Source organism: Anopheles moucheti, chromosome 3 (genome assembly GCF_943734755.1).
Source record: "Anopheles moucheti chromosome 3, idAnoMoucSN_F20_07, whole genome shotgun sequence".
NCBI lineage: Eukaryota > Metazoa > Arthropoda > Insecta > Diptera > Culicidae > Anopheles > Anopheles moucheti.
In genome coordinates this window covers 18,601,797-18,616,986 of record NC_069141.1, presented here as the reverse complement: position 1 = coordinate 18,616,986, position 15,190 = coordinate 18,601,797, and the positions used below count along the sequence as shown (strand labels likewise).

The following is a 15,190-nucleotide window of genomic DNA, read 5'->3' as shown; positions in this document are numbered from 1 at the left end:
TAAAATATTATATCGCCATACAGCGGCAATACTTTGCCAATCAGTTCAATTCCAAATCTATGCCACTCTGCTGGATAGTCAATCTGTAAAGCAGTTCTCTTCATTGTGTGCCACTTACACCTGTAACGCTAAGCATATGGAGAGCCCGTGAACGCACGGTGAATTGCAGCACTAATTCAATTATCAGGTATTCCAAGTGTGTTTTAACGATACCGCTGGGCTATTCTAGTCGGCCAGCGTTGAGTTTTAGTACAGTAATGTGTATCGCGGGCGATGGGTGTCCGTCGGGTGACGTTCCACCATCGATAAACGGGGTTCTGTTTGCGCTCGCTGTGCTTTGACGGTGGCCTTTGGTGCATTGAGAACCGTTAATGGATCGTGAAATAACGAACGTTTCAAGTTGGTGCCATCCGTCTGTGCTTGCCCGCACGGACTCAACGACAACAACGGACGGCGAGGCGAAGGACGAGCGACGAAAATCCCCGAGAGCACGCTGCGGCAGTCGAACCCGGGTGGATGCGGCCGCAACGGGTCATCCACCGTGGGCTAGTGAAGATTCGGACGGTGAAGAGACTGATTGCCATGACCAACGGCCCCCATCGGTCAAGGGCCGTCCCGTCTCGCCCCGACCGCCAACGCCCGCCGACGAAGGGTCCGATGCAGTGCAGCGATACGTCCGGCTGCAGGAAGAGCACATCGAAGCGTCCGTTGTTGTGCTAACGAATGGGCTTGGTACGTCCAGAGTGGAGCCCACGGTGCTGGAACCATTGCCCAAGGGCGGTGGGAAATTGACTTTTAATCTAACCCCGGAGCAGCTAGGTGTGCGAAATGCGACGGAACGTACGAACCGTGGTAGACGGTGTAGAACCGCCGGAGAGTTCCTTCTTTCACCGGAGAAACTAAGCGCAAACACGGACAGCCCCACTGCCGAGGATAGTCCACGAAAGAGTAGCCTCCGGCGCAGCTCGGCGTACAGCAATCAATCGGAGCTGGATAAGCAGCTCGCCGGGGAACAGCATCCGGAGCCACTTCCGGGTAGCTCCGGGCTATCGTACGAAGACCATCCCGGCAACCATCCATCGGCGCCCGGGCCCGGTGCGGTAAAGATGATGTTGATGATGATACCGCCGGAAAGCGGTCGCCCGGAGGATGTCAATGGTTCGCGAGGTTCGCTGAGCTCGAGGGCATCGGTGGGTGGCCAACGCAGGGCACAACATAAATTTGACGAGATATCGTGAGTACCTGGGCCGGCGTTCGTTTACTGGTTCGATCGATGTTTACTCACTCATCCCGATTTCCGCCACTGTGCCATGTTTTTTTTTGTTGGTGCTTCTACCATCATTGCGCTCCCATCACATCGTTCCATGTGGAGCCGGGCTGTAATTTTGCGACGACCTGCCGGGTACCGTAGTACAATCTACGACCACTTTCCGACCGAGTTTCTGCCGGACAAGTTCCGGTGCGCGCTGTGCCAGAAGTTACTGCGGGAGCCACGTGTGCTGGACTGTCTGCACACGTTTTGCCGGCCGTGCTTAGAACGGGCAGCGGCAACGGTCACGCACGGACCGGACAGTGCACTGTTCTGGCAGCGCGTCAACGAAAGTGCCAGCTTCGATTGGAACCGTAAGTTGAGTAGGGCGTCTAAAAGGCCAAACCTATTGGCTGGCGTGTGTAAGTGAGTGAGTGTGTGTGGATGTATGTGATTTTGTTTGTGTGATGCACCTCGGCTCGTTTGCTGTGTATGACTTCGATAAGCAAAGATTTATTGGGGGCCACATGTGGGGCACGTTTTGACGTTCGCTATCGGTATGGCTTCGGTCGTAGCCACTTGTGTCTCTGTGAGTAGGTGTGTTTTGTTGCTGTAGCGGCTTTGGTTGCTCTTTAGCGTGGCTAAACTACCATTGAGCCTAGAGCAAACAAACAATTGAAGGTTGTTATGTGCTTTATTTTTCTTTTCGCTCTTGCTGTATGATTCGTTTAATTTGACGATTTAACATGATGTGTGGCTACATTTAGTTTGTGTGGGGTGTTAGCGTGATGTGTTTAGTGGATACTATTACAGTGCTTTAGTGCTTTTCCTTTACAGTGAATCAACTGTTGTTTATTAACCTTTTAAGCCATTTACAGGTACTAGCATGTCGTATGTCCAGTTAATATCACATTTTCTGCGTTTTGCTCTAGATTTGATATTTCTTTAGTTATTTCTGCCAAAACTTATTTTGAAAAAATATAAATAACTCAAAAATAATCTTATTGGACTTAAAGACTTCAACATGAATCAACAATTATGCAGATGTATTGGGTCTATTACATTCCTGTTTTTTTTTTTTACAAAAGTTGACCCCTTTGATGGTCTATCGAAAGAAAAGGCAGGCCCAAGGTGGCATACTTTATGGACGTGCATTTGTTAATGATATTGCACGATTATATTGGAACAGCCGGGAGATGTATATGGAAGCGACGCTGATCTTCACAGGACAGTACCGGTACAAAATCCCATTCGGACCGTTCTTCCGTACATGGAACTGATTATGCAGCTCTCAGGGTGAATAATGTCAAAGACAGCTAGAAATGAAATTCCCGTCGGTGGTTTTGTGGAGGAAAATTATTTGGAGGTTTTTAGAATAACTTCAGATATAAAAATAACTTCAGATATAAGCAAGCTCATCCGACACCAAAGAGAATTAATCGTTTGTGCAAAATCATGGTCTGCATATTATAGGAGCAGAAAACGTAAGTGTATCACAAACTGCACCCGTGTTTTAAAACCATCAATTGGGGACAATATCGAACTTGAATTACAACTATGCTCGACCCCGTTGTAACATGTGACAATGTTTCACAACGATTTCCGTTTTTTTTAGGGGAAAACACTGGAAATTTACTTAAATCCTCTAAAAAAATCGAATAAAGTTATTAAATTTTCAATACACAACCTTAATACGTAGCAGCTGAAAATATTAAAAATTACAATGACATAAGGAGCGAAGACTTCGTAAATTTTGCTGATGTACACCACGAAAGCAATAAGTCCCATATTGACAAATACGGTCCCTTTTCATGGTGAATATTAAATATGAAATGTTTGCTTTTGTTGTTCATCAGTACAGAGTAACGAGCGCGATACAGAAGATGGGAAAACGGACAATAATAATGATTGCTCACTGTCGGGCACCGTCGGCGAGTCACGTTTCGAGCAGTTGCGCGCCTCCTTCCAGAATTTTCGCGAGCAGAACTGCTTACGATCCCCGGTAAAGCCAGAAAAGGTATGTAGTTTTTGCAACCTCTGAAGAGTGTGAAATCGTTTCCGGTGCTACTCAGAATGCAATAAATGCAATAGCGTTTTGTAGGGGTTTAGTTTCATAAGCAATCACTCCATTTGACACGTCATACGCTCCATCCAAAGGTGGATGGTTGAAGGAAGCAAAAAAAAAAATACATCCTTACAGTCTTTACGTAGAGTAACGTATGGCTCAACCAACACAAGATTATCCCCGAAACTGAGATACTAGCTCGGGTTACATGCAGCTCATACAGTTTAAAGCTCATCCGCACAAAATGAATAGCTCTCAATTTGCGCTACATTTTATGCGGTGTCGCGTCGTGCACGGCAAGCAACGATGACACACATTCTGGTGAACATATTTCTGGAAAGAGGTGCACCAAGCAGGTGTCACCGTTACCGGGCACATCCTTCAAAAGCATATTTCTAAGGTAGCCCATGACGTACCGTGTGCTGGAGAGCGATCAGCGTGTACCGTGTATGCTTCCCATTGCTCATCGTTCTTCTCTTGCAGGGAAGGGACAAAGTTAAGGCCAAGGTAATATATGGTGACAGGGAAAAAGTTCTCGTCTGTCCCACCTGTAACCATCCGACGGAGCTGCCGGCCGTGCCGGGCGGTGTTGGCCAACTGCCGCAGCACTTTGTGCTGGCAAGGAAAATCGAGAACATCATTTCCCAGCATGCGGCGTCGCCGGTTTCATCCCGTCTCGGATCGCCCACCACCGGTGCATCATCAATCGCATTGGCGCTGTGCGAGTTATGCTCTGACGAGGTTACGGTAAGTCATACATGACGCGGGGAATATTTTTTCTGTAAAAAGGATATCAGTTTTACACCTTGTTGGGTCCCATGGTGCCTTCGCGAGCGCGGCAGGAATCCGCATCGTGTGCGGGTAAAACGGGGAACGCAGAGAAAACATCGGATTGGATTGGATTGGAGAGTGGCTCAAAGTTTTGACATTTATCATTCAATGCATAAAGTTTTCCTTTTCTTTCCTCATTTTTGTTTTCGTTTGTTGCAAACCATTTTCATGCGAGCACTTTGTGGTTGTTGATCTTCGCAGATTATTTGTTTGAAATATGTGTGGCGTAAAGCTGCTGTAAAACAAGTTCTGGCTTGTTTATGTGCGGTAGTTGGAAGAAAAACATGCTTTGAATTGATTAGCTGCAAGAAAAAAACCGGGACAATACTTAAAGTTAAAGTTCGTGTGAAGAGCACCACAGCAGTTTTGAGCAAAACTTTGGAAACACGGATGAGTGTTGGAAACTTGCACAGCACTAATAAAAACCACATGCAAATAACTTTCCACTGGCAAAGACAAGATGCATCAGAATGTTTTTTGAAGTAGTTGATGAATCAAATGGTGTAAGTTGATTTACCATTTGCTTAATGAATTTGCTTTAAGAAATTAGCGTAAAAGAAGAGGTTCAATTCATTTCAGCTGGGGTGTTAGGGGTTTAGTAGGGGGGATTTTGGGAGCTCAACACTGACACTGGTTTTCGTTTAAATTATTCCTATATTTATGTTCGCTTTATTTTGCTATGATTTAAAATGTATTAATATGTTTATAGCAAGTACTCATAAATTATTATTTATATTTATACATATTTTTTTTTTGTTTCGTTAGAACGGCCTGGCCGTATCGACATTTATACATATTTTAATAATAACATAAATTTATATACTATCATGTAAATGTTGGAAAATATTTATTGTATTTTATGTCGTTTTAAACGAAAGAACCCCTATCTAAAAAAAAAAACAGAAAAGTTGCAAACAGTACATCAAATTAAAATAAAAATCCATAAAATTTATTACCATCAAAACAACCAAACAAAACAAAATAGTGGTAAAACTTTCCACAACGTAATTTAGCAGCTGGTACAGTTTTTGCAGTGGCTGTGCATTATGTTTTATTTCATTTTCTAACCCACTAATCTTTCATCATCACTTCACTCGTAATCCAATTGCATTGAAACGGGGTTAGCGGTCAGCGGAACCAATTTCAACCGCAATACCATGTGGAACCGAGCAACGTCGGGTTCAAATTCGCTCGCTTATCCGGTTTGCAATAGTTGTCCCCATTTTGTGTTGTGGTTGTTTGCAATAGTTGTCCCCATTTTGTGTTGTGGTCGCGCACTGCTACGGTGCTAGTTTGAGGGCCGACTTTTATGGAATTATATTTCCAATCTTCTGTTGCCCCCCCCCCCCCCCCCCCCCCTTTCCCAACAAAGTCACAGTCCTCAAAATCGTCGCTTCAGTCTGCGTTAGAAGCATGGTGAAGCGCAACAGTGTTTTTCTCATGGTTCAATTTTCACGCGCCACAGTCGAGTTAAAAACTAATTTGATTTTTCCATTTTTATGTACACTCCACACCCTTCGCACCGATCGGGGTTTTCGCGTCAACTGTTGCCCTTCCGTACAAATGTGTTGCGTAACAAAAAATGAATCGCACCGACATCGCTGTGCATCTGTGTTCCGGTATTGCATTGATTTCCAGCAGGCAACCGCGTCGTGTCAAACGTGTGCACTGAAATTGTGCAACTTTTGCAAGGAAGCGCATAAGCGGCAGCGCGGCACGGCTTCGCACGGTATCGTGCGCCTCGGCGTTGGGTTGAGCGAGCTGATGAAAGTTCGGCCCCGGCGGAACCTGACCGTCCCGGGGGAGTCGGAGCCGGTTGGACCACGCTCGATTAAATGTCCGATGCATCCGGAACATCAATTAAACCTATTCTGCACCAGTTGCCACCAGGTGATCTGTGGTGAGTGTAGCACGCTGCTGCACCGGGACCATCGCTGCACGACGGTGGCACGGGCCGGGAAGGTGTACGGGCGGTTCGTACGCGGTGCCATCGAACAGACGCGTCCCCTGGAGGACTATGCGCTTCAGTCGGTGGGACGGTTGAACGATTTGACCGTGCGGATCAACAGCCGCTGTGAGGCGGTCCTGCAGGAGGTTGACGCATTTGTGGACGAATACGTGGCAGCACTCGAGGAGCATCGACGTGCCCTGGTGGAGCAGATCAGTAACATCCGCCAGGGAAAGATGGAGATGATTATGGCACAGAAGCTGGACCTTGGTAAGCGGTGCATAAAGGGCAAAGCGTACGATAAGGGAAGTAGTTTGCAAATTTGAAGATTAACAAATTCCCTCGTGGAAGCGGGATAACGAAACGAATTTCCCCGAACGTTAAAGACATGTGAGACGCGTGTTGTAGCCGAACCGAAGGGATGAAGTGATGCAATGATGTAAAATGAATTTGTAATTAAACAACTCATTTAGTCGGGTGAACAGCTAACGGTGTAAAAAAAAATATTACAACTACCTTCCAGGAAAATGGGAGCGTAATTTGTGGCGTTTGTGTAATGGTTTCCGTTTTTCCTTACTATTTTCCATGGGTAACTTTTAATTGTACAATCCATTATGCGGTGCATTTTATTGGATCGTGTACACAGTTCCTGTTAATTACAGAAAAAGTAAAATAAGTATTAACATCCGTTTAATGAGCTTATACCACCGATGATGGATTACTTTGGAGATGGTTGTTACGACAGTCACAGTCGGCGGAAGGTCAGACCATTAGTGGTCGTATTAAAGAAATGTAATCTAAATGTTTCAGTTAAATACATTTCAATAGCGATTACGTTTTTCAGTAAGGTGTGATTAAATGTCAGATTAATCTGATTCAGGTTCATGAATCTGAATGGGTCTTTAAATGGAATGAATGAGTTTAAATGGAAGTCTTTTCTGAAGACTCATAAACCTTCCAATATTTGCGAATCCTCAAAGATAAATGGATCTTCAAGGAATTATGTGTTTTTTTCTTAATTTACGGTGTTCAGTTTCTAATAATAAGAGCTGTGGTACTTGTGTAGGTGAATTATTTCGAAAGTTAAACAAATATATACAGGAGGATTCATATATAAAGCTAGGAGGATTCATGCATATATGAGGATTATTGGATCTATTTGGATTAAATTAACTTTACAATCTATATCTATCTATGATCCCTTCAACATTTCAGAAACTTCAAATATGATATTTTACAACTTCAAATATGAAGTTGCACTTGAATTTCATTAGCACAAGATAAAAACATAAACATGAAATCTGGCAAATGTCTTGCTATCACCCTGGCGCTCATTAAATGATAAGCTTTATTTCTTTTCACAAATGATCTCTTTTCGATACATGGATTCATAATTGATTGGAGTTCTAATGCTATTTATCCCCTGCAGAATGTCGTTCCCAGAATGCTCGTGCCGCGATCGAGTTTGCCGAGGAGCTCATGGCAGAGGGTAGTGACGTAGAAAATTTACTATTCGTCAGCATACTGCTGAAGCGGTTTGAAGAATGCCTCAAACCGACCCGCACGCTCGATAGCACCGTAACCGATACGGTGCAGTTTCTCGCCGACGAGGAAGCACCCAGCGTCCGTGTACAGACCGGTGTCCCATTGTTTGGTATCGTAACCACACAGAAAGCCGATCCCCGGCAGAGCGGAATCGAACATTCGGCTGGCGAGCTGGCCACATTGAAGGCACACAAGCGCGTCCAGCTAACGTTGGTCGTGCGGGACTACGAAGGAAGACGCCTCGGCCACGGTGGCATTACCGTGCAAACCGATCTACACTTTCGAGACGACGAAGATCACTCGGTTGCGATGTCCATCGTCGATAATCGGGACGGGTCGTACGGACTGACGTTTGTGCCGCCACGCCCCGGTGTAATGCATCTGATGCTGTTCGTCGACGGGAAGATACTGGAGGTAGGGTTCGCTCTCCCCGGGACGCTCTATATTTTGATACATTTTGATTATGTTTGACTTGTCCCATTTCACAGGAGTGTCCGGTAGTTTTGCGAATTCACAAGCTTCGACCGCACTACGGTGTGTATCATTGTTGCTCGTTCTGTTCGAGCGGTGGTGCCAAGGGTGGTTCCTGTGCGTGTGGAAGTATCATGCCCGGAGGATACCGAGGTTGCGGTCACGGACATGCAGGCCATCCCGGACAGCGCCACTGGTCGTGTTGCGGGAGTCTGCAGGAATACTCCGACTGTACGGCGACGGTTGGAAAGGATACGCAGCGGCATGTGTAAAATGGTTGAAGCGCCATCTCGCGGGAAATTTTGCTACCAAACCGAGCGAAGAACGTTCAAACGTTCGTGTTCGGGTGAGGTTCGGTTTCCGTACGGCGCATGAGCAATAAACACCACGTGGGGAAAATAGTACCTTTCGGAAAAGCTTCTTTTTCCGTTGGTTTTTCATAAACATACATTAACACACACACTCACAGCCAGAGAGCTAGTGCGATTTCTCATTTCAAATCAGCAAATAGCACCAGTCGAGTAACGACGTTCATTCTTTATGGACGCGTACGATGGCGGTAAACATTCATTCGGGGGGTGTGCTCCACTAGCTACTCGATGCCTGCCTGTAGAGACAGATTTGCTGCAATAAATTGTACATTGTTCCCCAATTGTTGCCGATGGTATTTGTTTTCCAATTCTGTGTTTGGCACTCTGAGCCACGATACGAAAAGAATTATTATCCTGCGCACCGACAGCCACAAACGCAAAATGCGTTGCTGTTGGCTTTTAAAACAAAGGGAAATAAACTATTAACCCATCACCGTACCAGGGAGGGGTGGTGTTTAGAGGCTCCAGGTCCGGATGTTGGGTGCGTTTGGTGGGTTAAAAAAGCGAAGGGTTTCAAAAATGGTCGACGGGTAAATAATCGCTAAATCAAATGAGCACTAGCCGTACCAATGGTTGGGCGGCGTGTTGGGAGAGAGTTCCGCCAGAAAAGGGGGTACACAACGTGTAATTGATTTAGTTGATTCTAGTCAATTTTTGACTGCAATTTTTTGTTTGCCCGTTCCGTTTATACAGCGCACCGGGCATGAAATGAATGGTGCGCGATAAATAAGACCGTCACTGCACGGTACTGCTTGCATCAATAACTAATGGGGCGGTAGTTTGATTTAATATTTGCTTCTGCAAATGGATTGATTAAATGTGAAGCACAATTTTGTTTGAACGATGAAAAAAAAGGGGATTATGGTGGAGCCAAATGCAATTGATACTGTTGACATATGAGTAAAATAGAGTGAATTTAATAGTGTTGAAATAGTTTGTTTTGGGAATCGCTTTTAAAATACATTTTTATTGATTAATGTTTCAAGAATTGTGGATATCAAAACAAAGCAGGATTAACACATTACAGTAAACACTGCACTACACTATTCGCAATATTATTTTGGGAATTTTTTTATCTTGGCCAATAGTATTCTAGTATAGCATGTATAATAACAAGAAAATAGTAATATGCCAGTAATATTGAAAATAATATTACAGAAATGAATTATTGCTAACTTATCTCATGTTCATGCTTGCATTTCGGCAGAAACAAGCTAGCAAAAAGATGGACGAATTGGATAAACTTAAAAGTAAACAAAAAATAGTATTACGAACATCGAAATTATTGCATCACATAGTGACTGCCGGAAGAAATTTCCACCATCATTCCAGTGTTCCTTCTTGGAAATGTCCAAAAAATCGTTCTGCAATTTAAAACATTTTTTATCTTTCCACGAAAAAATTTAACAAAACATGTTACGTTATTTGCCATTCCCAAACGAGCTAAAAATAATCCACCGTGAGTCGTTGTTACAATTCACAACGATACGGCCCAACCATTCAGCAACGAATTAATTATCTGGTGCTACTACCGACAGTGTTTAGAGACATTGGTAGCGTAGTTAGTGTAACAAGTAATAAAGTGCAGATTAGTAAACATCGATGTTGAACATTTTTGATTATTATCTTTTTTTTTATTTCTTCAGGAACGACCAGGCCGTATTGCTAACATTTTTGATTATAATAACTACACAAATTTGTATTCAGCATTTTCTTTCATTTTGTGATATGCCGTTGGGTGAAGGGTTTTTGTGTGTTTGTGCGTAGTATTGAATGACCGTGGATCGGTATGAAAATGATTGGGATTCCACGCAGGGACTAATTGATGAAATATTTCATCCCCTCCCCCCACATCCACCAAGGAGCGCAAGGGTGTGGCAAAGGGCGTTAAATAAAACCGATCCTCCTTTTCCTTCATTTACGCTGTGCACGTTGCAAAAAACTAAAAATAAATGTATAAAAAAGCTCAACCTTCCATTGCTGTTTTGTTTCGGTTTTGTTTGGCACTTCCGCCATAATGTTTCCATGTTGCGTTGCGTCTAATGTTATTTTTGGCTTCCATTTTGTGCGTTCCTTCTTCCATTTTAATGTAGCATAATTTATCGAACTTTGCGTACGCATTATAGCGCACCGGGTACCGGGTTTCACGGGTGTGAGTGTTTTTTTGCCGGCGTACGATGGTGAGACGCAAATTTGCCGTGTCCATTGGGAGGTTGGAAATTTATGACGCTTGCCATTGCAAGCGCCGCCGAATCGTAAGCTAAATAATTCCCTGCTTTCAGGAAGATGGGTCATTTTCGGCGAATGATTTGTAGCTCAATTAGAGGCGAATGCAATTGCGTCAGGTTGTGTACTAGCATCGACAGGGGGGACAGGGTTTACTTTTGAGAAAATATTTTTTGTCGTTTGATAATTTCTTGCTCTGGCGTTAAACAAATGTCACTCAATGTCGCAGTACAAGCTTGTCGTTTACATTTATTGCTCGTCATAAACAACCAAGAGGGAGAGAGAGAGAGTTCGTCTCGAAACAGCAAAACAGCGAGGTGATAAAAAGTGAATTGGTTTGAAATGTAAAATGGAGTAACAATCTGTATCGCACTGACAGCTGCGGCCCGGATTGACGATCAATACGCTGCACTGCACCTACAATGCAATCGCTACGATATCGACGCTGCGTTTCGCAAGAGGCTTGTAAGCGGGAGAATTCCGGAGAAAAGGCTGTCACCTTCCGTCTTCAGCCAACCGTTGCTAACATCGCCGATGACAGATGATGGCGTTTGCGATTATGAAATTCTCCTCATTCCGCTCACAAAACCATCCAACGCTACCGATGCAATCAGGCGGTGGGTTTGTGCATTCGATGCAGAAGATTTATGTGCGTCTGGGTTTCAAGGCGGGCGGATCGAGATTGGCTTACGGCAGCACTACATCTGCTGCTGACGGGCCCGGAAGTTGATTTCTGCAGATGCACTGCACTGCAGTTTATTCGGCAGCAGTTGTCAATTGTGCCACCAGCTTGAAACGAGGACCCCTTCCCTGCAACCGTGCCTGGTTCGGTTGTTTGGGCTGAGTCGGGCTCAAGCGGGATAATGACCGGTGTCTTTTGGCTGCTGGCTGCTGGCTGTTATTCTTCTTGGTGCATCAATTATTGACGATGGGAATTGCAGACAAATCAGCACCGGACATCGGGGATGCGATAGAGCGAAGCTAAGTCGTCTAACGATTGGCTATGGAGAAATGCAACAGTGTAGATGCATCGTTCGGTTTACGTTGCGACTGCATGGCTGCGATGCCATTAGCATAAACACACCGGACCTTCGGCGGTATGTAATATTCAAATCACCGATGATTGCCCTGCGACAGATGGCCCTCGAGAGCCCGATGGATTACGCAATAAATCTTGATGTCAAGATCCGGCTGTAAAGCCATTTCATGCCATGAGTAGGTGATTAATACGTGGCATTAGGTATGGTATCTTGACGTACTAGGAAAACATTTTACTGAAATAGTTGAGGAATCTCAACACACCAAAATTTAGGCTTAAATTTTTTGTCAATTGTCTGTGGATGATGATAATTTGTGTTTTAAAGTAATAGACCTTAAATAATTTTACTTCTAAATCATTTTATTAATTTAATTAACGATAGCCAATTGACGTATTGCAAATAATATTTTGTACGTATATCTAATCACATCATATTTTAGAGCATTTGATGTGAAACGTAATATCCATCACGTACTCGATTGCATCATACAAAATTAATGAAATGCATAAAGCGGAACCCTCGTAGGGACATCCGTGCATCAAAAACAAACGGTTAGTCCGGTGCGTTTCGCAATCGCGAATCATTAAAACGGACTGCCTGGCATTTGCAATTTCGTCTTCAATCACTTTTACGCCACGTGCTTGATAGCCCACGGACGGGGTGTCTGCTATCAAATTCTAGCACAGACCTAGGTTAGGCTAGTACCGTGCCTCAATTCGACACGACACCACGCAAACTAGTTCGTACGGACAATATGGAGGCGCCCGGTACTTTTCTTTCGTGTGCCTGCGAGCACTCGACGAGCGGTGTGTGATTGTGATGAAAAGCATGATAATGAAAATTTATTGATTTTTAAAGATAAATATTTCACCCCATGCCTAATGAATGTATGAACTTGGGCGCGTTCGGTATCCGCGCAAACCAGAAGCTATACCAAATATGCTTTGGCCGGATCGCGTCGATTCGGCTTCTACAGTCGCGCTACTGCTACGGAACCTGGTACGGTAGACGATAATGCGGTCGTTGCTGCCAAGCGTATAGCATCCGGCAGTGTGCTGTGTTGGTGCTGTTGGGGTTTGGCAAATGAGCATCGCGCTGTGGTAATGGGTAGCATGGCAGATGGTGCTCTGATATGCATCTCAGTAAAAAGCGCACCACAACACCGGATGAGTCTTATCATGAATATAGAAATTATCATTTTATAGCGGCCAATATTGCCCCGGGAACGGGAACCAGTCATGTCGTACGGTGTGTGTGTGTGTTCGATTCTTAGTTTTGTCCGCAAAGCTCCCGTTGTCGGCGATCGGCGGTGTGCGGAAAGTATTGCGAGTGGAACAGGTGGACCCGGGTAGCCGTAATGGGCTACGTACGCGAAGGTGGATTCGCTTAGCACGATCGACCGTAGTCGTGAATTCAACCCGGTGTGAATGTGGGTAGGCGTACGCCTGTTCCAACCGTGGAACATAGAACAAGTGTTTTTCGATCACGAGCAGAAAACCCGTTGCGTTCGATTATGATGAAGTATGTGCGTGTATTTGCTTACGGTGAAACAAAGGCGAGAGATAAATAAGGCGATGGCGAACGAGCGACAAAGCGAAAGGGAAATGTGAGCGAGCGAGAGAGCGAAGCATGTGACTGGCTTTCTGCTAATTGAACAAACCAAATGTTAATCTATTATGTGCATGTTTGATACTGAAACCCATGCTCACCGGCCAAAGTTTATGTTTGCCGGATCAGTTTAAAACGATACCGTAGTGCAAGCTCCGGGGTATTCACAATCCTTATCCCACGCTCGTATTTTCATAGGTTTCACTAGCACCGCAAAAGGGGCATGGGGATGTTGGGTGCGAGCGGGTCGTCAATGATTGGCCACAGTTTAGTTTTCCACAAGCGTTCCGAAAGCTCAGTCAGCCTTCCGATGCCCATATACCTGTGGCATTAGGAAAATGATAATAGTAGTGGAAACAGTGGGAACATTTCCCACTCTCTTACTCTCTCCTCTCTCTTTCTCTTTCTCCTCTCTTTCTCTAACCTTATTTCCTGTGTTGTTTAGAAAGTGGCATCCGATGTTCCCGGAAGCCATTGTCGCTCGATAGACACGGCGCCATCGGGTATGTGCGTGCGTGCTTGCTTGCGTTCGATCGTGGGAAACCCGGTGCGACCAAGCATGTTTGGTTCCATTGTTTGAGGTGATTGTTGGTTTATTAATGGTATTTGTTTCCGCCGGTATCTATCCTCGTTCCGGGGGTTTGTACGATTTAAAGGTGCACGGTGGATGTGGTTTGCTCAGCCGATAGGCAAACTGCGAGTGTAAAGATCAATGGGCAGATCAAGGTGCAAATTAGCGATAATTGCGCGTACTGTCATGTGAAGGTATGATTTCTGATGCATGGTATAATGCCATTGAGTTTTGAAAAAAAAAATGAAAGTAAAATATTTATGGTACGCTGTTCATTTTTACAATGAAAATTGTAAAATGTGCATAAAATAATTTACTATTAACTGTATAATATTTTTAATTTTTTTCTCCGTTACTATGCAGTCCTTAAACTGTGGACATTATATAAAATTTTATCATTTAAAATTACCATTATTAAAATTTCGTTTAAAGTTATATAAAAGAAGAGTTATATTAACCATCAACCGTTGTGGGTTTCTTGATGGCTTAAAAGTACTTAAATTTTGAGAGATGAAACTTCTGTAAATAAAAGATATAAAAATTAGAGAGATAGATACAAACTCCATTCTACTCTTTGAACATTTTTACATATAAGTCTGAAAGCTTGACACGCTGTTTAACCCCAATTTTATGATTCACAACAATAAAAGAACACAAATATAAAAAAATTAAAAACAACATAAACACCCAGTCTCAACCATTCCCTTCCAACAACGCTCAAAAGCTCAAACGCATACACAATATTAAAGCGATTTAAAATCGGTGTTATTTACTTGACACTGCAAGACAGCTAAAAGCAATTCCAGGAACTGTAACTTACAAGAAAACAAGAAAACATCATCCATTCTGTTGATTGTGGTAGGAGAACAGCTGAGCATGTCGCACGAAACTCACCTGCAAGTGAGCTGAAACAAACTACAATTTTATGATTATGCATGTGCTTTCTGCTGTTACACAATATTATTACTGTCAGAACATGTACGGTCGCTCGTTTGATATTCACCGTTTCAACTGGTCGTCCGCAAGCGTTATGGCACGATATTCGTGTAGGCGAAATTGAAAAATTCTTCACACCTGAATACTAAGTGCTGTGGCCCGCCAGTTAACACCATCGAGCTTGTGAGTTGCAGTACTGCCGACAATTCAATTGCGACAGAAAAACAAAACGCGAACACTTCCCGTCTAATGTAAATACGATAGAAAAGAGAATGTTGCCGTGTGTGCTGTTGGTTCCGTAGTTGGAAGTCTCACACCAACCCCCGACG

At 44.0% G+C, this 15,190-nt stretch overlaps 1 protein-coding gene across 1 annotated transcript; it reads left to right on the top strand.

The window, feature by feature from the left end:
• The first annotated feature begins 371 nt into the window (after positions 1-371).
• Positions 372-8,691, top strand: LOC128304487 (tripartite motif-containing protein 45). Its single transcript, XM_053041680.1, has 7 exons — positions 372-1,234; positions 1,412-1,623; positions 3,106-3,266; positions 3,798-4,061; positions 5,787-6,363; positions 7,523-8,052; positions 8,127-8,691. The coding sequence occupies exons 1-7, from the start codon at positions 372-374 to the stop codon at positions 8,379-8,381; spliced, it is 2,862 nt and encodes a 953-aa protein (XP_052897640.1). The 3' UTR covers positions 8,382-8,691.
• Positions 8,692-15,190: the final 6,499 nt, after the last annotated feature.

Bases quoted from the DNA above. Each gene is read 5' to 3' on its own strand.
- LOC128304487 (XM_053041680.1), top strand. From the start codon at position 372: ATGGATCGTGAAATAACGAACGTTTCAAGTTGGTGCCATCCGTCTGTG. The intron at 6,364-7,522 runs GTAAGCGGTGCA...TATCCCCTGCAG, and splicing joins GGCACAGAAGCTGGACCTTG to AATGTCGTTCCCAGAATGCT. The intron at 8,053-8,126 runs GTAGGGTTCGCT...CCCATTTCACAG, and splicing joins TCGACGGGAAGATACTGGAG to GAGTGTCCGGTAGTTTTGCG.